This window comes from Mya arenaria, chromosome 17 (genome assembly GCF_026914265.1).
Source record: "Mya arenaria isolate MELC-2E11 chromosome 17, ASM2691426v1".
Taxonomy (NCBI): domain Eukaryota; kingdom Metazoa; phylum Mollusca; class Bivalvia; order Myida; family Myidae; genus Mya; species Mya arenaria.
The window spans coordinates 54,817,658-54,843,818 of NC_069138.1; the positions used below are offsets into that span (position 1 = coordinate 54,817,658).

Genomic DNA, 26,161 nt, shown 5'->3' on the forward strand with positions numbered 1-26,161 from the left:
ATAATTATGCATTGCCTAGTAATGATTAGCGGGTAGCGTCCGGTCTCACCATAGACCGCTGCGTTCACTGTTGACATCTTGACACCAAGAACTCGTTTGAGGAACTTCCTGTGTACCATTTCCGCCTTTTCGGCTGCTGAGAACCCCCATACTTCGCCACAGTAGCACAAAATTGATGTCACATATGAATCAAACAGATTTATCATAATGTTTAACGGCACTTCAATCCCCTTTGTTATGTCAAACAACGAGTGCAAAGATTTTTCCGCTTTAGACGCTAACAAGTATGCTGAATAAACGAGCTTAATAAAGATTGCCTGTGAAAATAACGCCACCAGAGCGGTCTAGTTATTATGGCGATTTACTGGCTATTCAGCGACCCTGGTTCGATCCAGGCTATGGCACCTCATTTTAACTGCGAATTTTCTACATATATAAATTAGACAAAGACATACCAAAATGTATCAAGCAAAGAGATGCCTCTCCGATTAAAATTTAAACAAATCGAAACATTGTACTCTTTTATCACGATTTATAAACAACCTTTATTTGGTCCAAAATTAGGTCAATACACAACTGATACAGCTACGCTAAAATATGATAATAATAAATATGATAATGATAAAAATAATTATTTCAATACATACAATGTATGTAGGAAAACGCAGTTGTTGATAAAGACAATCTGCGCCGTATATACACAATTACATCAAAACGCTTACCTGCATGAACACTTTCAGCTTCTCTTCTATACATTTGTAAAGGAAATCATTTTTCAAATAGTGAAGTTTTATCGTTGATTTATAATCAAATTAGAATAAAGTACCTCCAGTGCCTTTTCCTCCGACGAACGAAAAGTTAGAACGGTTATTGAACAAATTGCGAAGAGAAAAGCGTGAAAAAACAGCGAGATCGCCATTATTTCACGACTACTTTTCAACGGTTATAAGACGTACAGTCCTTTTTAATGCGACGAAATACTCCACTGCATAAATCCATTCAATGAAAAGCACACTCATTCCCTGACGCGATCAAACACTCATATGCTTATAAATAATTGGGCAATAAATCGAAATCCCGGTGCTTAATGTGTTTGAACTGAATTATTTTGTATTTTCTGACCGGAGAGATACGTGCGTAAAAAATGATAAAATACTTCTTTTTTAATGTACGAGGACATCAAATAATCATATATCATTTACATTACCAGGAGAAATATTAAATTTTAATTGTGATTAGTATGCTCGAAAAAGGCATGTGTGCTGTTTGGATGATACTTTTTTTATACCTTTTAGGGGTAAGTATTTACAAGATCTTATTTTACTACATATACTTTATTTTTTGACCATCTGCCTAAGCTTACAACAACAACAACACACCACCACCACCAACAACAACAACATAAACAACAGAAAAAGCCACAGCAAGAGCAACGACAACAATAACAAGATTGAAAACGGAAAAAAAGCAAATTAAGTAGTAGTACTACTACTACTACTAGTACTTCTACTTCTACTACTACTGCTGCTGCTGCTACTGCTACTGCTACTGCTTTTTCAACTTCTTCTACAACTTTTACTGATGCTACTATTACTACTACTACTACTACTACTACTACTACTACTACTACTACTACTACTACTACTACTACTACTACTACTACTACTACTACTACTACTTCTACTACTACTACTACTTCTACTACTACTTCTACTACTACTACTACTTCTACTACTACTACTACTACTACTACTACTACTACTACTACTACTACTACTACTACTACTACTACTACTACTACTACTACTACTACTACTACTACTACTACTACTACTACTACTACTACTACTACTACTACTACTACTACTACTACTACTACTACTACTACTACTACTACTACTACTACTACTACTACTACTACTACTACTACTACTACTACTACTACTACTACTACTACTACTACTACTACTACTACTACTACTACTACTACTACTACTACTACTACTACTACTACTACTACTACTACTACTACTACTACTACTACTACTACTACTACTACTACTACTACTACTACTACTACTACTACTACTACTACTACTACTACTACTACTACTACTACTACTACTACTACTACTACTACTACTACTACTACTACTACTACTACTACTACTACTACTACTACTACTACTACTACTACTACTACTACTACTACTACTACTACTACTACTACTACTACTACTACTACTACTACTACTACTACTACTACTACTACTACTACTACTACTACTACTACTACTACTACTACTACTACTACTACTACTACTACTACTACTACTACTACTACTACTACTACTACTACTACTACTACTACTACTACTACTACTACTACTACTACTACTACTACTACTACTACTACTACTACTACTACTACTACTACTACTACTACTACTACTACTACTACTACTACTACTACTACTACTACTACTACTACTACTACTACTACTACTACTACTACTACTACTACTACTACTACTACTACTACAGCCCCTGATGCTGCTGTTGCTGCTATTACTTCTACTTCTAATACCACTTCTACTACAACTACTACTACTTCTACTACTACTACTTCTACTACTACTACTACTACTACTACTACTACTACTACTACTAATACTTCTACAACTACTACTACTACTACTACTACTACTACTACTACTACTACTACTACTACTACTACTACTACTACTACTACTACTACTACTACTACTACTACTACTACTACTACTACTACTACTACTACTACTACTACTTCTACTACTACTGCATCTACTACTACTACTGCATCTACTTCTACTACCTCTACTACCACTACTTCTATATGTACGAATACAGGTAATCACATTTACTGAAAAACATTTATTATAGGTATCTTCTGCTACAAACGGATGCGATGTTATGTTTTTTAAACAAAGTTATGTGGACACGTGTATTGACAACACTGGCCAATCATTGTCTACAAAACATTCATCGTCGCTCGTTCATCCTCATCATACGATATGCTCCGTAGAACGTTGTGGTATCCTGCGCATGTTAGAATGTGTTGATGGCGTTTGGTTAGATGGAGAGCAACGAAGTTATCAATCGTATAAGGATGAAAAATGTAATACATTTATTTGCATCGATTTGCCTGCGATAAAAAAGCTGCTCACTCGTTTAATTTTAATAACAGTCTTTACCGTTTATTCATAATGTTTTTATATTTCAACAAAAAAAAGACAGGTACAATTAATAATACGAGATTGTTATCGTTGTTTTTAGGTTTTGTTCCACTGGAAAAAACGGAAAAAACTAAAAGGAAGAAACGTTTCTTATGGAGACGACGTAGATCAGGAGGTGGATCAAGTCCACCGACACGTGCGCAGTTCTTAGTTCATGCTATATTCTTTTAGCTTAATTGTGATAAAAGCTGATAGCTTAAATAATCACTCTCGACTCCGCTGTATGGGTTGAAATGAGTTATGTGGTACATTTGGAGAGGCCATGAGATATTACCTCTGATGGGGATCGAACCACAGCCTCATGGACGAGAGGCTGATTCAAATACCACTTGACCACTCTCACACTCGATAGCAATACTTCCTGTTACAGTTTATATACGCACTGTTGTTTCGTTTTTATGTTGTTGTTTTTTGTTTAAACTAGTGCATAACTAAACTAACTCTTACTTATGCCGATATTAGAGAACTCGCGATTGTTATTAAACATATTTAATGTAACACAGCTAACTGTGGGAAGCCCGGAGCAGTCGCTGGTGCGTCAGTTACTACAACAACGACTAATCAAGGCGGTGTTGCAGTTTACACCTGTTTTTCGACTCATTTGCACACATCGGGAGATCTGAGGAGAATATGTCAATCAAATTCTCGATGGAGTGGAGTTGAACCTGTTTGCGCATGTATGTATATAATAGTTTTTTAACAATCAAGTTCATCTTGGACAATTATTTTATTGTTGTAAGCTTCTAGTCTTTTGTATTTCCCTTAAGATAACATATTAATAATAAGTCTACTTCTTGGAGAGATAGGGGCTCCGTTAATATAACTTTATTTCAAGTATATTGCCTATTTCAAGTCTATCTCAATTAGTAACCATACGACAGTAAAATGACTACTCAGTATTACAATGCTGTCTTACCAGACAACTATTTAATGCTTTGACTAAGATGCATATCATTTTTTTTGTTTGCTCGTGTGAAACTGGCAAACCTGTCTTAAACATTGAAATTATATTTTGGTACAATCACCGTGTCAAACAGTGACTCGAGTTATAGCTTTAACCTTTTTGAATATCAAACATAACAAACGCCAAGCGCAAGTATTGTGTAATTTCAATTTCGTGGGCTGATTTAAAGTCAGTATGTTTATTTAAAGCTTTCCGTACAAAAATAAACAGGGGTATACTTAAGGAATTAATTGTGTGATTGATGTCATTATCGGGATATGAACGCAGTTGGGCTGGATAAGGACTCCGAACGTACTTTTACCAGCCCAACTGCATTCATATACCCGATAATGACAACAATAATGCAATTTAGTACTTATATTTACACCAATAGCTAATTATTTCCTTCCAGAATTGTTAAAAAATACTTCATTTCATTTAAGAAAATGTTACAATAATTATTTCTTTCCCATTCTGTAAATAGAAAGACCCGAACGTAACCGGAAACAGTTAATGATATTACGTCACAATAAGGCGTAATTTTCTTTTAATCCCTTTATAGTTCATACGTTTAATCCTTTTTAAACGTGAAGGTGAAACGCTAATGACAACAATACGTTTAACATATCATAAGTTAACACTTTCCGATATGTTGATTAAAGTTCTTTGTGACCTGTTGACACAATACAAACGGTAACAAGATAAACAATTTTCAATATATATCAGTACGCAATGATTCGCATTCCGAACTGATCCGAAGATGTTGCGTTCATCGGAAAATGTTCGAAATTGCCGAAAAGCAGATTGTATTAGGAATGAAAGTTGAGTTGTAGATATTGTAACATCGTTGTCATTTTACGGCACGCTTCGTTTTACACAGCTTCTGATATCAGCACCGAATTCAGAAACAACCACTCTCACTCACACTCAACGGGTCAGATATGTTAGAGCTAAAGGTCTAACCGTATTCACGGGTGTGATTGAGTTTTTGCGTGAGTGGGACATTTGTGAGTGCTGGGCATGGCCACTTGAACCGTCCTCGATGACTGATTGAAAAAACAGAATCAATTTATCAAAGATAAGATAATTTCATACACTCTCCATTACGGTACGATCATATATAATACACGTTAAAGTTCAATAAACCACCAAAGTACATGAACGAAATAACTTCCACTGTAGATATGAGATCGTGCGACAGCAGCCCATGCTTGAATGGAGGCAGATGTACAAATATCCAGGAGAGTTATACGTGCAGCTGCCCCGTTATATGGACAGGATCCCGTTGTGAAAACGGTAACAATTTGTTTTGTACTTCTGACATATGTCGCTCAAATAAAACACACAAGCACACGCGCACGCGCACGCGCACACGCACACGCACACATACGCGCACGCGCACGCGCACACACACACACACACACACACGCGCGCGCGCTCACATGCGCACGCGCACACACGCGCACACGCGCTCGCCCCCACACACACACACACACACACACATACACACACGCACACACAAACACCCCCACACACGCACACACACGCACACAAACACCCACACACGCGCACACACACACACACACAAACACCCACACACCCGCGCACACGCACGCACACACACACGCACGCACGCACGAACGCACACGCACGCACGCACATTTCTCAAGCGTTTAATTACTAAATACAAATATGACGGTCTGTTAAATTTGTCTGCCCAGTAAAATACCCTGTTAAGAGAACGCGAAACTCAGCATTTGAAAGAAGCAAGATTGTTTTAGTCCAGCAGATGACACTTTGATTCTGTTTAATGTTAAAATTGTATTGTGTTTGCTTTGTCAGTCGCGCATGTATGTGCACGCGATCCATGTGTCAATTATGACAGTTGCGAGGATGGAGCTGACATGTACACTTGTAACTGTCTTCCTGGTTGGAGCGGGAAAAATTGCAACATTCGTAAGTAAAGTTGTAATGGAATCAGTGTTATTTGCATTATATTATAGTGTGCGTTTGAACTGCTGCTTTTACTCCAATATGTCATAACAAGGTTATAAAAAGGTGTTTTCTTTTATCAGCTGTCGAATGTGGTCATCCAAATAAAGCTGCCAATGCGTCAGTGTTATTCACGCATACGACTCTTGGTGGCGTTGCAACACATGCATGTAATCAAGACTTCAATATGACGTCAGGGGATCACACGAGAACATGTTTGTTTAACGGGTTATGGAGCGGAACAAACCCAACATGCAAATGTAATTAGATGCTGATATTCAACTGCAATCATGCTTTTTGAGAAACGGAAAGAAATCATCCAACGCAAATTACCAAATAAGCACGTTTTTACCTTCCCTTTGGATTTATTTTTAAATCTTTTATATTTATTACATGTTAACGCATTCGAGAAAACGGTCTTAGGGAATAATTGTTCAATGCAAAAGTGATGTAAATTTAACATAACGTTACTTAAAAACTGTCTCCCTCCAACAAGAAATAGTTTTTTTACGAGAACAGTGCAATCAATTATTGTTAGAATAAGGCAACGAAATGTGCATTTGTAATCATGGTTCATCAAGTACATGTCCGTCATGGTGACATGACATACATTATATATACATAAGTGATACCATTGAATCGATCTTGTCAAAACCAGATTTAAAAATTGTATAAACGTCAGTTGTTTTATCTGTTATGATTCATAAAATATAGCAGCCAAAATGTAAAGGTGGACTTTCATTTTTGACAAAAATAAAACAAAATAAGTGTCCTGAACCATGGCCCTAATTTAGAAGCTCCTAACAAGGAAGATCTTTGGATGGCTTTCCTTATATATTGTTGAAGTCATCCCGTATTGTAAAATGAAAATTCCCCATGCAAAGTTGCGTGTACAACTTGAAGAACGCTTGATTGACGATACGGAATATACTCGTAAATTCAAACCTCAAACAAACACTTAAAACAAGAAATTTATAGACTGAATAATTCTCTTCTATCTTAAGATCGAAGTAAACATGTCAAATGCATATTTATGATACAAAAGTATCTGTTTTAAATTATTTAGTCGTCGCGTCTTGCAAAAGTTCGCCCTGCCAAAATGGAGGACAATGCCAAAATAAAATAGAAGATTTTGAATGTCACTGTCCCGCTGGATGGGACGGAACGACCTGCGAACAGGGTAATTCCTTTAAAAAATATCCGCTTAGTTCAAATCACGATTTTTTTAATTCCGTTGAAAACTAATCCTCACGCGTCAACATTGGATCTGAAAGTATTAAACGATCTTTTGTCTTTGTGATAGTTGGTTGTTTCATGTTTTTGATAATTCAAACTTAATTCATAATTATTGTAATTAATGTTCCATCATAACATGTTAAGAATATTGCAACTAATGTATCTCATTAAACTAATATTTTAGATGTTCAGCCACCGGTCGTTGAAAACTGTGCCGCCAGTTTAATAGTGAACGCCACTGAAAAGACCAAACTTGTTTCCTGGACCGAGCCAATGTTTAGTGATCCTATGAATTCTGAGTTGAGATTTTCCAGCAACTATGAAAGTCCACAATCCATTTTCCCCTGGGGGGACTTTATCATAACCTACGCCGCGACGAAAGTAAAGAATGGGTTCCGTACGGAATGTACATTCAATGTTTCTGTTCGACGTAAGTTTTATTATTACAAAACTGTATCACTTCATATTAATTTTCGCAGTCGTTCGATATACTTTATACGACGTGTTATAAACGCAGTTATGTCTTATATTGTCAGACAAAACCAATTGACTCACGTTAAATACTATTGATTCTTGTTACAGCAACGCCATGTGAACCGTTAAACCAGCCTATGAACGGCGCACTGCTTTGTAATGGATGGGGCAGCCAATATGGGATATTTTGCCTGGTCGGTTGTAGGAGCAATTTTACAATTTCACCACCAAACCGTTACGGCCATTGGCTTATATGCGGCGCATCAGGAAAATGGTCTAGCAAAGCCCCAGATTGCTCAAGTAAAGACAGCTGTAATCACAAAACAATATGAGTGTGCTATGTTTTATTTTGAAAAGAATCATCATTTAAACAGCCCATTCATGGAAGAACCTTATATATGCATTTTGTAATACATGACACGTAACAATACAATCATTATCAGCCCATTATAATTGCATGTTGTCGCCCTAAACTTTTCGAGATTTTGCAGTTACACTTTATCGGAATTTCTTCCAGCTTTTAGTTTCTAGAATTTTCCTCAGGCATTTTATTGTTTATGGGAGAAAAGCAACACTACCTGTTAGAATGGTATATGTTCAAATCTTCCTTGTGTCGAGCAAGTATAGTATCGCTATAACAAGTGCATGCTTGAATTGAAGTATGTAATTATTAGCAAAGTTACTGTAAGCTAAAACTTAATTATTTTACAACGTTTGTTAAGTTATTACAACATTACGCAAGAGTGTGAACTTGTGTAGTGGGGAAAACCGGGGAAAACCGGAGTACCCTAGGAAAACCCACATGTCCGACTTGGTGACAACAAATCAAACTCAAATGCGATCAGGCCGGAAATTGAACCCTGGTGGCCCAGTTGAGAAGCGAGTACACTAACCACTGAGCTAACTGGACATGTTAAGAAAGGAACATCTAAGTATAATTCATAAAAGACACACACATTTTCCCCAAATTAGGTATAAGCTCATTTATCATTTGGCCACATTTTCTTCTTGCCACAGATGGATTTTCTTCTGTATTCAATATTCAGATGCTGTTGTTGTTTTGAATTACGCCATCGTTGACGCAATTTTGAGCATACTTTACATATGAGTTCCAAATTAAGGTATATGTAAGAAACCTTTTAATATGAGTACACATATAATCTCATTATTAATTAGTGTAAGTTTCATTTTCTTTCAGTGGAAATGGAGGCCGAAAACGACATACTGCTGTTCCATCCGTCATATAAAGACTTCTCCTTCGATGAATGCCATGCCTCATTGAAACTAAGACAAACATTTATATCAGAAATGGCCGTACACTCGGATCTGTCCCAGTTTTGCAAAAAATACCCGCCGTGTAACGACGTAAACAATGTGACTGTTGTTTGCTAGTTCATCTGATTAAATACGTTAATAACATTATGGCTATATGAACTGACTTATAGCTTAATATTAAAATGTCAAACCATATTTTATAATGTGTTGAAGGACAAGTTGAAATTATTCGTGTAATTACCTTTAGATATCGGGTGAAAATGAAAAGCTTTTCCGACCATGTTCTATAATACGCGCTGTAAAGTTAATTTGTAACATAGAAATCATTAATATAACAGTTGAACTTTAATGAAATATTCATCTCTGGTCATAGCCACATAGCTATTCGCGTAATTAACTTTTATACCTTAACTATTGTTGTCTACTTTGTTTGTACGTTTTTTTGTGTGTTTTTTGTTGTTGATTGTCTGTTTGGCTTTAGTTGTTTTTAATTTTATGCCCTTAAATATGAGGTCAGTTATTGTTTGGCGGCTTGTCTTGACTCTGAATGTACCATTGCGTTACTTTAAACATATTTTTAATACATATCTTTCAAAGCATTTATATAATTTCATATGTCTGTGAACTGAGTTTTAAGTCGCGATGCACAACCCCTTACATTAGTCAAAAATGGTCAGACGATTGAAGACCGAACGATCGTGGTTCTTGTTGCTAAGCGTGACACATTGTTATGTGAACAGCCTGTTTGGAGAAGGAAGTATGTGCAAACAATCACTGTTGACAAATGTCTTTTAAGAGTTTAATAAATTTTCTGATATCAGCGTTCTTCAAACAAACAAAATAGGCAATGTTTATTGCCAGCAGTAAATAAACCACAACATGCACTCATTTAATAGGTTTTTGATTACAGTAAAACGAACCACTTCCTATATGTTTTCGATAGCAAAGTGACATGAAGTATATGAAATAAGGAATAGTTCGGTCCAAATTACGTGCACTCAATCAAAAGGACATAAATATTTAAGACATCGCAATGTCTCCTTCGTGGAAAGACCAACCCAATGCTCAGTTAAGTACCGCTTATTATTTACTACCACTTAATATTTACCGCAAAAGCTGTCGTATGCTGTTTGAAATATTATAAGACAACTATTTGACATCCACACATACAATTTCGTATTTTTAATTTATTGTTCACTTTCGTTTAAATCTAAACTCTATAACATGTTTCAAGTTTTACTTTGTTATAAATTTCAATACTCTTATCAAGTTTTACAAATCCTGACTTTTTGTGAAAGCTTAGAGATGCTTTCTTACAGCAACACATTCAATTATTTATTTCTTTCATATGTACTATTTTACTCTCTTTGCAATGGGTGTAGTAGAAGAAGAAAACCGAAAGATAGAACGGCTCCCACCCTTAGTGGCTGCCCCGGAAATATGGATTTTAATACAGATTATAAGAAACTTTATTCATCCAGAGTTACATGGGGATCGGTAACAGCCTGGGATGACAGAGATGGTCACGTAAGGTAAAGAATATTTATTTTACTGCTGCAACTACTGCTGTTGCTTGTTTCTGCTAACGCCACTGCTGCTGCTGCTGCTACTGATGATGATGATGATGATGATGATGATGATGATGATGATGATGATGATGATGATGACGTATACAATAAATATTACTGAAACATCAAAGTGATATCAAACTGTGATATTTTTTGTAATATATCTTGTTTCATGTATATATAATGTCTTGCTCCTACGACTGCTGCTGCTGGTGGTAATGATGATGATGACGATAATGAATTAAATAACGTCACTCATAATATTATTAGCTTCTTGAAATAAATTTCATAATATCATTAGCTTCTTGAGATAAATTCAAATAACGACGAAACTTCTTTTAACCTTAAAAGGAATTGTTTTATAGAACAATATGATTGCTTCTGTAAAGAACTATATTTTGTACCTGTATTTGGTAAGTGCTGTTCGGTCAAAGGGCATTGGACCAGGTCAGTACTTTTACTATGGCGTGCATTCCATCAAATATGTCGCAAAAGATAGATCTGGAAATACGAGGAGCTGCTCGTTCATAGTCAATATACAATGTAAGTATGACTTATTGTTTCTGTTATTTTCATTGTATTCTAAATGTACATATTATAATGATAACCTTTAAATAAGTGTATTAAATGGGGTATTAATTAGAATATTAAGCAAATGAATTTCTTTCTTTATAAACGACTGTAACGATTTGTTTCATATGATTTGAACTAAAATTATGCGTTAGGCTACAAAGTCACGTGTCTTTACAGTACGACAGTGTAACAAGTTAAGTCCTGTAGCCAACGGTTGGTTTTCATGTGAGGAAACACTCCACATGTATGTTGGCACTCGCTGTAAGTTTGGCTGCTATGAAGGTTTTGAACTTGACACTGGAGGTGCAAATACTATGGAGTGTATCGGGCATAAGCGATGGAGTTCAGAGCGGAAACCGAAATGCATGCGTGCGTAAGGTTTTGTTTATCAACTTTCGAATGTTTCCGGACGTTTAAATAATAGTTTATTTGGTGTATTTGCTTTGTTTACTAAACACAAGTGTTAAAATGAAATCATTTATACGGACACTTAATTGACCGCAAATCTTTGACTAGTCATTGATAGTAACTGACAAAACAATTAATTCTACAATAAATGAGGGTTTAAAGTAAGTATTTAAATTTTCATTATATTAAGTATAATTGTTCATTTTGAGAAAAAGAATTGAAAAAATAGTATACTAGAGCGATATTGAATTAAGTGATTTGGAATTCTGTTTAATACTTGGCTGTGTTTGTTTTTTATAATACAAATTAACAGATGTGATTAGGAGTCCAACAATTGAAATTTCTGCTTTTTGTATCTCTTTTCAGCAATAAAATGCCCTTCACTTCGACCTTCTATTCATGCAAATGTTTCATGTTCAAAAGAGAACGATTACCAAAGTGCGTGCCATTATAGTTGTAGTGGAGGTTATGGTATATTACCAGGGCATTCACGCGTTCGAACTTGTACCAAAACTGGTGTTTGGACTAGCGGGGAGCCCCAGTGTGTAGGTAGGCATTGTTGAAATTCAAGTATATATATATCCATATTATTTGCATAAGACTACAGAGATGAGCTATCTGGTAGTTATTCACCATGAATATACTTCAGGCAGAGTAAGAAGTTAATAATTCGCTCATAGCCAAGTGAATACAATTCCAGGGATGGCGACCAAGGTGTCTGTATTTTATGTTTCGATACATTTGTTGTTCGCTGCAAAATGTTCATGTAAATATATATCCATAGGCAAAATGAATACGTTTATCAATTCGAATATAAAATATAAATTAAGAGATGATTGTCAGACATTATGCCCCCCCCCCGAGCGCCATGTTGTCAGATTTATTTGGACAATTGAATGAAAAAATGCGCATGGACCTTAGACTAAAGGAGTCATCTACAGTTAAGGCCCAACCTCCTAGTCAAGTTTGATGATCATAGGTCCAGACTTTGTTGAGATATGGGAGAAGCTTTGTTAACATTTTCTTTTTAAAGGTCACCGTGACCTTGACCTTTGACCCGCTGAAACCCAATATCAAGAGGAATCATCTGCTGGTCAGGCCCAACCTTCGTGTCAAGTTTGATGACCATAGGTCCTGGAATTGTTGAGTTTGTCTTCAAGGTCACTCTGACCTTGACTTTTGACATGATGACCCCAAAGTAAATAGGGGTCATCAACTGATCAGGCCCAAACCACAATTCAAGTTTGAGGGCCATGGGTGCAGGCATTGTTGAGTTATCACTCGGACCACCGTTTATCATTTAAGGTCACTGTGACCTTGACCTTTGGCCTGATGACCCCAAAAATAAAAAGGTATCAACTAGTGGTCAGGCCGAACTTCCAAGTCAATTTTGAGGGCCATGGGTGCAGGCATTGTCGAGTTATTACTCAGACAATTTTTATCATTCAAGGTCAATGTGACCTTGACCTTTGGGTCGATAAACCCAAAAATCAGTAGGTGTCATCTACTGGTCAGACCCAACCTCCAAGTCAAGATTGAGGACCATGGGTGCAGGCATTGACAAATTACCAATCGGACAAACTTATATCGTTCAAGGTCACTGTGACCTTGATCTTTGACCTGAAGACCCCTAAAATCAATAGAGGTCATCTTTTGGTTAGGTCCAGCCTCCATGGCAAGTTTGATGACCATATAGGTATATGCATTGTTAATAAATCATTCGGACCAGCTTTGAAATCTTTCTACCATTAAAGGTCTCTGTGACCTTGACCTTTACCCGACGACCCTAGGGATCATCTACTAGTCAGGTTCGGGTTTCTAATATCCTCATGTCAAGTTTGATGACCATACGTCAAGGAATTGTTGAGTTATCACTCGGGCAAGCTTTGGTCTACCGACGGACCGACCAACCGACCGACCTACCGACTGACATGTGCAAAGCAAAATACCCCTCTTCTTTGAAGGGGAGCATTAAAAATGCAAATGTAATCAGAAATAACTTATAATTACTTGATATTACGGAAACGAAACTAAACGCATGAAATTTTATTCCGGGTTAAATTTTGGCCAACTATTCAAAGGTTTCGAGAATACATACAAATGTGTCACTTATTCATATATCCTTTAGATATAACGTCCCCAACGTACACAAACTGTCCCGCGATGGTTACGGTATATGCGGATGAATCCAAACACACGGGTACTCCTAGATGGAACGATCCAAAGTTTACGGACAATGAGGGTATCGGAGGTGTAAACTCAGAGCAAGTACAAGGGCCAAGGTCGGCTACAGAACTGGGCGTAGGCGACTACACTGCTGTATACGAAGCTTCAGACAGAGCCGGCAATACGGCTAGATGCGAGTTTACAGTCGTTGTAAAACGTAATGTATAATAAAGTATGTTAACATGTATGTGTCGAGGAATAAAGGATGTGCTAAACGATTGTCTTACTGTATGTACTTACATATAATCACATTTGTGCATATTCAGCATTTTGATATTATTTTGTTTTATCTGCAATAATTTATTAATGTTTTAGTCTGTGTACCCAAGACCTTATACGTCGCTTATTTGCCCCAGTGGAAAGATATACGGGTCATCATGTTTCTTCTCTTGTGCGAATGGAACTGAGCTTACAGGACCTGGAGAAATTAAGTGCGAAAAGTTTGAAAATGGTCAAACCAGCCTTGCTTATGGTCTTTGGTCATTTGGAACAACGCAACCATTCTGCGAACGTAATTGACTTTACCTGTCATTACCATATTGTTTTTATACATTAGAGCTTAGCGTATGAACAAAACTCACTGTTCTTATATCTTCTTTCAATTGTTCCAAGATAAAAGGTTTAGTTATCTAGATCTTCACCATAGTGCGAATTTTTATATGCAAGAAGGTTTCTTGTATTTTCATAAAGTGACGGATACATGCCAAAAGCCTGACCCTCCGGAAAATGGCGCACTGGCTTGCGATACTTGGGCAGGCGGGAAATATTGCATTGTTCAGTGCAGAGAAGGTTTCGTCATTGAAGACAATACCTTTGAAAGTCTATTGACGTGCAGTGATCATAGTGGAACGTTTTCGGGAATTGGAGAAGATCAGATTATACCAAGTTGCACAGGTAGTTTTTCGTCTTAAATGTGGAATAATTTGAATGTAAATGACTTACCCCATTATATATTGAATGAAAAGTAAATAACTTCGTACCGTCCAAACTCTTTAGAATTTGAAATAATTTGTCATTCGTAATAGGTGTCTAGTTCAAATGACAAAAATGCTTCTATTTTAACGGATTTCGTTAATGAAAAACGGAATGCGCAAATAGACTCAAGTCAATGTTATGATTATTGGATGTCGTATTAACATGAACAACGGACAGATCAACATACGCTATGGAAATCACTTTGCCGGCAGTATTATATAGTATACATTTTACCCCCTAAGGCTTTCACTTCAGTGGAGTCATCAAACCCATTTTTCGACTACAAGATTGAGGAATTCTACTACTTCGATGGAAATTGCATCACATCGACAAAAGAAATACAGGAACACTTCATTGAAGTATTGCTAGCTGTGCTAGGAAACGTTTGTTCAGCAAATGTCTGTGATGTCGAGAGTGTTGAGGTAGAAGGTTTAAATCTTTTAAGACTTAGGAAATCATTTTTGTGATGAAAGTCATACTGAGAGAAAATAACCTTTTTTCGATCGTTTTTAAGTTGATATTAATTGAAATTCTGAAACATGTTCTGGCTTTAAAATAGTACCGTGAATATCGATGTAGTTTTCTGCTTCTCTCTAATGCGGTCTTGAACACCACAATTGACACGTTCACTGGCCTCTAAATAAAAGGACATTAGATATGACAGCTTTGTTAGCATACTACTGCCTTAACAGTCTATAACAATAATATTGGATACCACAGAAACTATTCGTAGTTTGCTTATTTCAGGTTATATGTCCAGGTTCAGACGAAGCTAGAAGAAGGCGTTCTTCAGACTCAGCAACAGTCATTGTGTGTGACCTTGCTGTATCCTTACGACAAAATAGCCAATCAAATGTGGAAACCGCTTTTGATATCAAGACTAAACTTTTCGAAGGCAGCCCAAACAAAGGCCTAAATATTAGTTCAGGTTCTCTGATATTTGAAGGAAGGACGGTTTCCAATCCTGAATTATCATGTCCTTTGGGCTCATATAAAGACAATTTTACCCTAACATGTGGTGAGTGATTTTGTTTAACGTTCAAACGTTATTATGTTGATTTGTGGTGATGATGTTTAAACATACACTATTTTTAATGAACATAAGCTTAATGTTTTACATTATAATGATGATGTCATAGAATGTCTCTTGAGCGTGTACTCGTTTCATCGCTATGTGTTTCGGGATAATTCAGCATAAAAGTGTTTACTTTCTTTTTTATTAAATACAGTTGAGTGTAGAAGAGGGACGTTTCACAGACCTGAAAACAACCGATGTGAAATCTGTCCTCGCGGCATGTTTCAGCCATTGCCAGGGCAAACTAAGTGTGATTATTGTCCTCTTAACAAAACAACAGAAAGGATGGGAGCTGTGCACTTCGACGAGTGTATTGGTATGACGATTGTTCTTAACTAAATTCTAATAAACAATAATAATATACTTTACCAGAAGCCATAATTTATCAATCACATTTTAAGTGACAAATGAAAGGATGTTAAGTTGCATATGTTTGTAAAATACATCCCATTTACAAGTAATCAAAGCCCATTATTCTACAGACCTATTAAATAATATATGTGGTTAAATACAATAGTAAAATAAATCATAAAATTTAACGTAAAAAGCCAACCAGGAAAAGGCTTACAAACCTTATTAAAGTAATATTGTCGAAAGGAAATAAGGGTTATATCTGGCTTCCTATCAATGAATCTTTCCGCGGAGTTTGTGATTGTCATGATTTAATATTATAATGAGAACTACAGGGAAAAGCCTAGTAATTCATTTAACAAAGACCCTGTTGAATTGAATATTCAAACAAACCCAAATCTATCAGGTTTAACACTTATTATATGCAAATGGAAACAGTTCATGCTTTAAACGAAAGCTTATTTTTGTAGGCACGTTTTACCTATACCTCTAAACGTTTTAGACGAACGTAAAACTATCATCAGGAAAAACATTATCACACTCTGATTTACTCCTTATAGATGCTTGTCCGCTGGGATATGTCTCAGCCAACGGGGCTCCTCCATGTTCTCCATGCGACACAGGCAACTTTGCGTCCACCTTTGGTTCTGTAGACTGCTCAGTCTGTCCTGGACCCAAAACAACCAAACCTGGTGAAATAGCAATATCTGCTGATGATTGTTATGGTACTGATTTTGGTATCATTCTTATAATGTATAATGTATATGTTAAATATGACTGTTATTCGATAGCCTTGGTATTCTGCGTTCGAATGTGATGGATGCAAATAGATGGAAATAGTATGAGATAGAAGTGATATAAATGCTTATTCGTTGTCAACTAAATACACATGATTGCTTATTTCATAATTGTCATATTTCCATTAGATTTCGACCTTCACTTTCCATCGGATTCCGTTCAGAGTGCTGATGTTACGACCAAGCAAGAAGTAATTGTTGGAACAAATATTTATCTCCGTTTCTGGTTAAAGTGTTCAACCTGCCACACTATATTTAAAATATATGGAGAAAATGATGAAACGATAGCCTTTCTGGGACATGCAAATAACACTGTTGAACTGAAGTGGAAAGGGTATGAATTTCTGTTGACATATGTGCATTATTTATATATTCGTACGGCATAATCATACAAAAAATAGGACAGTATGAAAATTACATAACTAAATTAACATTCATTGATTTAGCTGTGTATTCATGGAGCATTTAGAACCATCCGAATTCACCAAACAGTGGCAAAACCTGGTCCTTGAAGTAAACGAAGATGCACTGACACTTATCTTGAACGCACACCCGATAATATCAGGGCTGAACTGCTCTACCTCACACGTGGCAGCTACGAATTTGACTCTACAAGTAGGAGGTAAAATTAATTGAGTAAAAAATGTACTAGTTTGTATACTAGTAATCCAACTCATTCAAAGTGCATCTTAGTTTTATCATAATTTAGTCAGAGAAAAAAACACTTACTGTGATATTGTGCCTTAACATATATTGACCAAATGCACTTAATTAACGGGCTAACATCTGTTTACTAATGTTTCTAAACTTTCTTGTCCGTTTTTTTTTTGTCTTTTGAATTGCTGTGTTTTTGTACAATCCAGGAAGAGACGAGATGTTTCCTTCAACCATTGTACAATTCTATTATTAGTGACAATGATAAGAGAATCCAGACTGATCGCCGAGTTTGAAATTCTAATTCTGTTTTAAAACAAACAACTATTTAATACATTTCTCATGAAACCATCCTGCTTATTTATGTTTTCTTTAATACAAGGCGACGGTTTTAGTGGACGATTGACCTCCTTTAACGTTTGGGACTACAAACCCATTAGTGGAGATAACAGAAACTGCTTCTCGGAAAATGAAGGAAACATCTTTTCTTGGAAACAGTTTGCTGATGCAGAGGGTCATTTTGCTGTCACGGATAGTCAGTGCGACGGTAAGTGTTGACATACCAAACTATGTGTCATTTATCTTATTTCTGGGTGACATAAAATTATGTTCATTCGTTTTAGCATTATACGACCACACTATAAAAGCTGTATTAACCAACATAACCATGCGGCGTGAAGAGCTAAAAAGCATGATTTATACAAAGGACACGATTGACATTAGTCTAATGTGTTTTTCTTTGTCAAATAATTACAGACTACGATAACTGTCAAAGTGAACCATGTTTAAACGGGGGATCCTGTTACGACCGGATCAATTTATTCACTTGTGCATGTATAAGAGGTTTCGACGGAGTGACATGCGAACAGAACATTGATGATTGCGATATGAATTCCTGCCAAAATGAAGCTACATGTGTAGACGGGATTGACACATACACATGTAGTTGTGGTGTCCATTACACAGGCGATTTTTGTGAAATTTTGGTCGGTGAGTATAATATTTAAATGAAAGCTATAACTTTATTGCTTTAATATAGTTCAAGTCGTAAATGTTTCAACTGATCTGTGTAAATATGGACGCGGCATATCTACTGTATTGTATGGTAAAAAAACCTGATCAGACAAACACAGGTGATAAGAGTTTTCAATAGCGAAACTACGAGTAGATGCGGTAAAATTATGAAATAGGTTCAAGAACTACTAACAAATGTTGATTTTACCAACAAAGATATGCTATGCTTGCAAAGGATGTCTTTTCCAGATTTTACTTACATATACATTAGTAACCATATAAACCAAACATTCTACATTACTATGGCGTTAACATTCAAAGAAGCAAATACGTTAGTTTTCTACTGAATATTCTACAGTGAATGGATCGTGGTCGGCCTGGGGTGATTGGGGAGAATGTTCAGTAACCTGCGGTAGCGGACAACGTTCACGTTACCGTCAGTGTGACAATCCAGTACCGGCAAATGGCGGATTTGACTGTGTCGGTGAGAATAAGGAAGTGGGGCCATGTGCTTTGCCTGATGACTGCATTAACGGTAAATTTGTGTTTTTTAAGAAAGCATTCTAAGAAAAACTTCATTTACGGTTAAATACAATCTTTTTTGACGACAAGATTATAGTCACTTAAACATTGTCACTAAAGGGTGAAGGTGAATATATTCAAATGCTACCACATTTAGAAAACCAGAAGTTCCACAAACTGCGTGTATAATATTTTGGTACATGTTTGGTGCTCACTATGGGAAAGATATTGCGCAAATAAATACGCTCCATATATGTCCGTAGTTAGACCCGGACATTGCCAATCTGCATTTTATATTTTGTTTTACAACAGAATGTAACGAGGACCCTGAAGATCCGGAGAATGGCGCGTTAAATTGCTCATGGACAAGCAAGGAAACCAAGGAGTGCTTTCCCTTTTGCCAGGAGGGTTTTGCCTTTGATTCCGATGAATTCATAGATCATATTGAGTGTGGACCAAACACAGGATTTACCTGGAATATACGGAATGAAGATAATCCGAAGGCACAAATACCATCTTGTACAGGTACATTAGGTTTATCTTATTTTATGTTTCCTTGCGAAAAACATTATAAGTAAACATGCATTTAAACAAACACAAGCAAACCATACAAAAAAACAAACAATTTCAGCCGTCTCGGTCCGTGTTCAGTTATATATATTTCCTATATTTTTACAAGTAATGTTGTCATCGGGTGATGACTATTATAGCTGGTCCATGACCTACTTTGATCATTTAAACAAGGTGAATGCATGTATATGTAGTTCCGATGAAACACTTTCGTATAACATTTCCTTATTTTTTATTTGTAGAAGAGTGTTAAGGCGTTATCTCGTATTCCTCTTTTATGCAGCTATATGTTAATCGACACACAAAAAAATCGTGCACAGAAATAACAAGTTTGAACAATATGTTAAGAATCTAATATATAGCAATACGCATTCACTATTACTTTATAAGATACTATGAAATACAAGGCTTGTGTCCGCAAATAATATATTATCTATCACAAACTAAATTCCTCTTGAAAATAAATAGTTAAACAGAATTATCATCAGTTGGTGATTTCGTCTATATTTTCATTACCTACTTTATAATCTAAAACAATTCATGGCTGTTTATGTAGTTCCAATAGAACATATTCAGCTTTAAATGCACGACCACGACAAATCATGTAAAGTAATCCAATTATACACTACGTCATTTCTTATTGAACATTATGTACAAAATGAACTCTTTATGAATTATACGCAACATCTGAATTTCAGAAGCCAAACTTGCTGAGGATAACATAATGGTGTATGCTGGTGAATATGAAATTGTAAATGGCGACCCCAGCAGTGCCGGCAGCAGCAGCTTAAGACATGCAGTTAAACTGAAAGTAGAGAACCTTGTTGAGGAGTTAGAGTGTGTGGCATCAGGAACTTGCAACTTCAAAGGTTTAGAAGTAGTATCAGAGACGGATACGGCATCTATCAGAAAGAGGTCATTGACAGGCATAATGTTTGTGTTAAGGCTTTCGTGTTCGCCAAATGCAGGTAAGTAATTTTATTGATATATTAATTAATAAAATTAAAATGAAATGACACGACCTTTTAAAAGTGAAACTTTTTTGAAGATTAACCCAATGACTTTAATACCAAACGGTCATCAAACAAATCCTAAGGAATTTTCGATATAAATTTAACATACATGTGTGTGTACATGGCTTTATCATAAAGCATAAGGATTAACACGTAAAGAGGTTCGTTGAAAAAGATAAGGGAAACCGGTTTGGAGTATGAGTTGCATTTGTTGGTAAAAGACTTGATACTGTTTTCTTTCTTTGCAACAACTCTTTTATTTACTGCACGTTTTAACTTTTTTTAGAATTTCGGGAATGCTACGATATCTTAGAACAAGCTTATTACACTCTTCAAAATTACGTCAATCAGACGTTGTTTACAGTCAACGTTAATGGAGTTACGTTAGACATAGTACACAATGGAACGTTTGTAGACGGTGAAGTGAACTGTTCACCTGGCACCGTACAGATTGACTACTTCTGTGGTAAAATTACAACTTTTCTCAAAGTTTTAACGACACCATGCTTTTAGTGTGTAAATGGCTGCATACAAGTTGTTTTAAGGGAACGATTAATGAAACCAAAATCAAATAAAATGGCGAGGGTTTTTATGGTTCAGAAAATTTATTTTCAGTAGTTTGCTTAAACTTAACACTTCTTAATACGTATTACACAGAAAAGGGTTATCAATTATCGGAGCTAGTTTTCCAAACATTACAATTGGTGTCAATTTCAGTGCCCTGCGGGTCAGGAAACTATCCCGAGGGTTTCTTCTGTGAGCGTTGCCCACGTGGAACGTACCAGGATGAGATTGGAAAGTTGGACTGTAAGCCTTGTCCCGATAGCTGGACGACTGCTGGGATGCAAACTAGACACGTCTCACTTTGCAACGGTAAACCAAATATGCATTCTAAGTGAAAAGGCGGGGGAAGGGAAGGTCAAAGTAGTGGAACACTCTCAGAATGGATTGTGATGCGAGGATTATTTTAAGTAATTGATTAAAACATTCCGTCGGAAGCATAAAGTATATACAAAGTATCGACACACTCGTATCGGTTTTATTTGTTCATTGACAGTTATAAGAAGTGCAATATCGTTAATGCTCACATTCATTGGACTATTTTTAAGATACTTGACATATCCGTTGGTCCCAAAGGAACAAAAGAAAACACTGAAAACTTGATAAGCTGTTTCTGTAACTAGGTCTGAGCCGTGATCCAATAAATAAACACGTAATGAATTTGCTCGAAATTCATTTTTTTGCCAAGAGCAATATAATATTATTTCAAAAAGGTCTCTGATATGTATGCCTTTGTATTTGACTATGTAATGTATTTGCTTGAGTATTCATATTGTCTATGTCTTTGTAATAGCTTATTGTTTTTTACATTTTGAGCTAACATTTATATGTTTTACGTTATTTTAGTGCCACTGGAAAAGACTACATATCGTGGAAAACCTTTAATATGTAAGTGCATTTCAGTTTCTCTGATAAGTGATTACGTAAAATTCAATGGCTGCAATGGCCAAAACCTTTACCTTTAACACAACCGTATACATTTGTGTTTAAACCAAAGTTTTTATTTTATTAATTGCCATTAACACCTGAAGGCAATGAAATACAAAGCTTATGTAAAACAACTAGATTAAACAATAAGTACTTGCATAGTTTGCATGTATGGGATCATTACTCATTCACAATTTGAATAACAATTAAAGTAGGCTTGGAGTGAGGTTTGTGCACGTAAATTTGCTTTACTGACCGTCCCAAGGCTGTACCTAACACTCCTTGATAAACACACCTAGTTTGTAAATAGTATGTCGCTCGTTTAGTATCTACTGAGTGACCTGGATCCTTATATCTCTGGTTGAGTGTCTACTGAGTGACTTGATCCTTAAGTCTCTGGTTGAGTGTCTACTGGGTGATTTGATCCTTATGTCTCTCGTTTCGCGTCTTCAGGGCGTCACATTGATCATTATAGCTCTCGTTGAGTGTCTACTTGGTGTCGCATTAATTCGTATGCCTCTTGTTGAATGTAAACTAGGCGAACTTGATCCGTATATCTCTCGTTGAGGGACCTTGATCCTTATGGCTCTCGTTAAGTATCTACTAGGCGACCTTGCTCCGTATGTAACTTGTTGAATGTCTAATGGGCGACCTTGATCCGTATGTCTGTCGTTGAGTGTGTACTTGGTGACCCTGATCCGTATGTCTCCCGTTGAGTGTCTACTGGGCGACCTTGCTCCGTATGTCTCTCGTTAATTGTCTACTGGGCGACCTTGCCCCGTATGTCTTCCGTTGAGTGTGTACTGGGCGACCTTGCCCCGTATGTCTCCTGCTGAGTGTCTGCTGGGCGCCCTTGATCAGTATGTCTGTCGTTGAGTGTCTACTGGGCGACCTTGATCCGTATGTCTGTCGTTGAGTGTCTACTGGACGCCCTTGATCCATATGTCTGTCGTTGAGTGTCCACTGGGCGACCTTGATCCGTATGTCTATCGTTGAGCGTCTAGTGGGCGACCTTGATCCGTATGTCTGTCGTTGAGTGTCTACTGGGCGACCTTGCTCCTTATGTCTCACGTTGAGTGTATACTGGGCGCCCTTGCTCCGTACGTTTCCCGTTCAGTGTCTACTGGGCGCCCTTGCTCCTTATGTCTCCCGTTGAGTGTGTACTGGGCGCCCTTGATCCGTATGTCTTCCGTTGAGTGTCCACTGGGCGACCTTGCTCCGTATGTCTCTCGTTAATTGTCTACTGGGCGCCCTTGCTCCGTATGTCTTCTGTTGAGTGTCTACTGGGTGACCTTGCTCCTCATGTCTCACGTTGAGTGTCTACTGGGCGCCCTTGCTCCGTATGTCTCCCGTTAAGTGTCTACTGCGTGCCCTTGCTCCGTATGTCTCCCGTTGAGTGTGTACTGGGCGCCCTTGATCCGTATGTTTCCCGTTGAGTGTCTACTGGGCGACCTTGCTTCGTATGTCTCCCGTTGAGTGTCTAATGGACGACCTTGATCCGTATGTCTGTCGTTGAGTGTCCACTGGGCGACCTTGCTCCATAATTCTTTCGTTGAGTGTCTACTTGGCGACCTTGATCCGTATGTTTCCCGTTGAGTGTCTACTGGGCGACCTTGCTCCATAATTCTTTCGTTGAGTGTCTACAGGGCGAACTTGATGCATATGTTTCTCGTTTAACGTCTAACTAGGCGACCTTGATCCGTGTGCCTCTCGTGGAGTGATTACTGAACAACCTAGAGCCACATGTCTCCCGTTGAGCACTCGTTGAGTGTCTACTATAATATCTGGATCCGTACGCCCTTCACAGGATCTTCATTATACATTTAGCTACTTTGTTCGATGTTGTATCTGTTATTGTACCAATTGTTTCACCAAATTTTACTAAATGAATACAATTGTGTTCATTTTCTTATTTATTTGTTTCAGATATCTTGATAATTTCGGCGTCGGTTGCGAGTTTTTCAGTTGTGGTTTTAATTGGAGTTTGGTGTTATTGTAAATTGGGAAAGTAAGTTCTTAATAAGTTTTTTACTTTGAAAAATACGATTCTTATCTGCATCCAAAAATACTAAACAACTTTAGATTACTTTTTATTTCCTGCCTTCGGACAATTTCGCAAGCTTTTTAATTAGCGACACGATCAAAGTACTATCATTATCTCTCGATTCAATACAAACAGTATAACAAAACACTGCTGTTGTTTTATTTGTTAGTAATAGCTCTCTTTTATGCTTTATCAAAAGTAAGAAACAATCGGTTGTCCAAATTAAAAAGCTTTATGTTAAATGATACCAAAAATTCTAAAACCTATCCAAGTTGCTACGGTAGTCCTTGTCTTGTGCCTCTGAACAAGGATAATGTTTTAATTTTCGACTTCATGGCTTGTCCCTGTAGTTATCGTTGTGTAATTGATAATGATAAATTTTATTTCTTCAACAGATGCAATAAGTACGATGGAAAACGACCAAATAAAGTCGGTGACTATCCACGCAGCAACGGTCATCCCCCAGTGATTGGGTATTGAGTTTAATATTTATGCAAAAAGCTACAGAAACAAGCTCAGTAGCAAAAAGTTTAAACATAAACTTAACCCTTAACTTTTCATGTGCAAGAGGCTAAATAATGATGTTACATGCATACACTTTATAGTTTGAACTTTTATAAAGCTCATAACTAATTTGATACTACACAGATTTACTAAAAATGTATGCATACATAATTAGTCCTTTAATACAGTTTACGTATTTAAACAGAATATGCAAATGAAATTGAGAAACGTGCATATATTGTTAGAAAACAATCATCGCACATGTTACCTGTATTTTATATATATATATATATATATATATATATATATATATATATATATATACTTAAAAGCATTAGAATTTAAAAAATATAAGTATAGCTACACTTTGGAAAGGCTACTCTCTGGTTAAAAAAAATAAAACAAGCGTACGGAAATAACAGTCTCTGGGTTATTCAGAATGTCCAAGGGTGGTAATTTTAAATGCAACACTGGAAACTCCACATTAAGTGTTTAAACTGGGACATAATTTTTGCGATATACTAGACGGGAGTTCACATGTTATGTTTGTCTTTTTTCAGGAATATCAAATATGCATGGGGCGAAAGACATCATGGGCATAAAAATGCTGATGTGAATGGACCTAAAAATGACTATGTTGAAAGACTGAATGTGAAAGTCTTGAAGAAAACAGCTGACGTGAAGAACGAATTTCCGCCTCCATATTCAAAATGACATTTTACAATTTCAGACGTCAAAACAACGGGAGATATAAAATCAAAAGTTTGAAAAAGGTGAAGACATAAACTCAAAAGCTTTTCAGAAAAAAGCTTCATAAGGAAAGCATTGGAGGCTGTTAAAGGGACTGAACGAATTTCACAATAGAAATAACGTGATTATGTTTCATATATCCAAACCTATTTTTGGTCATATATTATAATAAAAATACGTCAAATCTAATATTTATATGATTTTTAAAAGCGTTTTATTGGTCCAAGGAATTGTAATCGACGACATTTCATTAAAAATCCATCACCATTTTATTCGACCCCATCCTTTGTATCGTTGAATTAAAACAACAAATTGAATGTGAAGCTCGAAAGAGAGATCTAATTTTATTATGAGACTTGTGAATTCATAGTATTTGTTTGGATCCCCTGCTGTTTTCGGTTAGAGACAAGTTAATTTCATAGATAGAAGTT

General features: G+C 36.5%; 2 protein-coding genes across 2 annotated transcripts; both read left to right on the forward strand.

Moving 5' to 3' along the window:
* The first annotated feature begins 5,405 nt into the window (after positions 1–5,405).
* On the forward strand, positions 5,406–9,315 carry LOC128223628 (sushi, nidogen and EGF-like domain-containing protein 1). The gene is made up of 7 exons (XM_052932902.1): positions 5,406–5,517; positions 6,064–6,177; positions 6,297–6,428; positions 7,280–7,393; positions 7,634–7,879; positions 8,032–8,223; positions 9,122–9,315. Exons 1-7 carry the CDS (start codon positions 5,406–5,408, stop codon positions 9,313–9,315), a joined length of 1,104 nt encoding a protein of 367 aa, XP_052788862.1.
* Positions 9,316–13,910: 4,595 nt separating this feature from the next.
* Positions 13,911–25,874, forward strand: LOC128223629 (sushi, von Willebrand factor type A, EGF and pentraxin domain-containing protein 1-like). The gene is made up of 20 exons (XM_052932903.1): positions 13,911–14,066; positions 14,289–14,484; positions 14,664–14,867; positions 15,204–15,370; positions 15,696–15,966; positions 16,178–16,339; positions 16,935–17,099; positions 17,301–17,505; positions 17,618–17,793; positions 18,208–18,372; positions 18,582–18,815; positions 19,198–19,374; positions 19,674–19,886; positions 20,630–20,899; positions 21,231–21,410; positions 21,662–21,817; positions 22,352–22,393; positions 24,359–24,440; positions 24,872–24,949; positions 25,541–25,874. Exons 1-20 carry the CDS (start codon positions 13,911–13,913, stop codon positions 25,692–25,694), a joined length of 3,453 nt encoding a protein of 1,150 aa, XP_052788863.1. The 3' UTR covers positions 25,695–25,874.
* Positions 25,875–26,161: the final 287 nt, after the last annotated feature.

What these genes read in the sequence shown, in the direction of transcription:
- LOC128223628 (XM_052932902.1), top strand. Translation starts at nt 5,406, where the DNA reads ATGAGATCGTGCGACAGCAGCCCATGCTTGAATGGAGGCAGATGTACA. An exon ending in AGGATCCCGTTGTGAAAACG is followed by an intron (nt 5,518 to 6,063) that starts GTAACAATTTGT and finishes TTGCTTTGTCAG; the next exon opens with TCGCGCATGTATGTGCACGC. An exon ending in CGGGAAAAATTGCAACATTC is followed by an intron (nt 6,178 to 6,296) that starts GTAAGTAAAGTT and finishes TTCTTTTATCAG; the next exon opens with CTGTCGAATGTGGTCATCCA.
- LOC128223629 (XM_052932903.1), top strand. Translation starts at nt 13,911, where the DNA reads ATGGTTACGGTATATGCGGATGAATCCAAACACACGGGTACTCCTAGA. An exon ending in GCACTTCGACGAGTGTATTG is followed by an intron (nt 16,340 to 16,934) that starts GTATGACGATTG and finishes TACTCCTTATAG; the next exon opens with ATGCTTGTCCGCTGGGATAT. An exon ending in TTTGACTCTACAAGTAGGAG is followed by an intron (nt 17,794 to 18,207) that starts GTAAAATTAATT and finishes CTTTAATACAAG; the next exon opens with GCGACGGTTTTAGTGGACGA.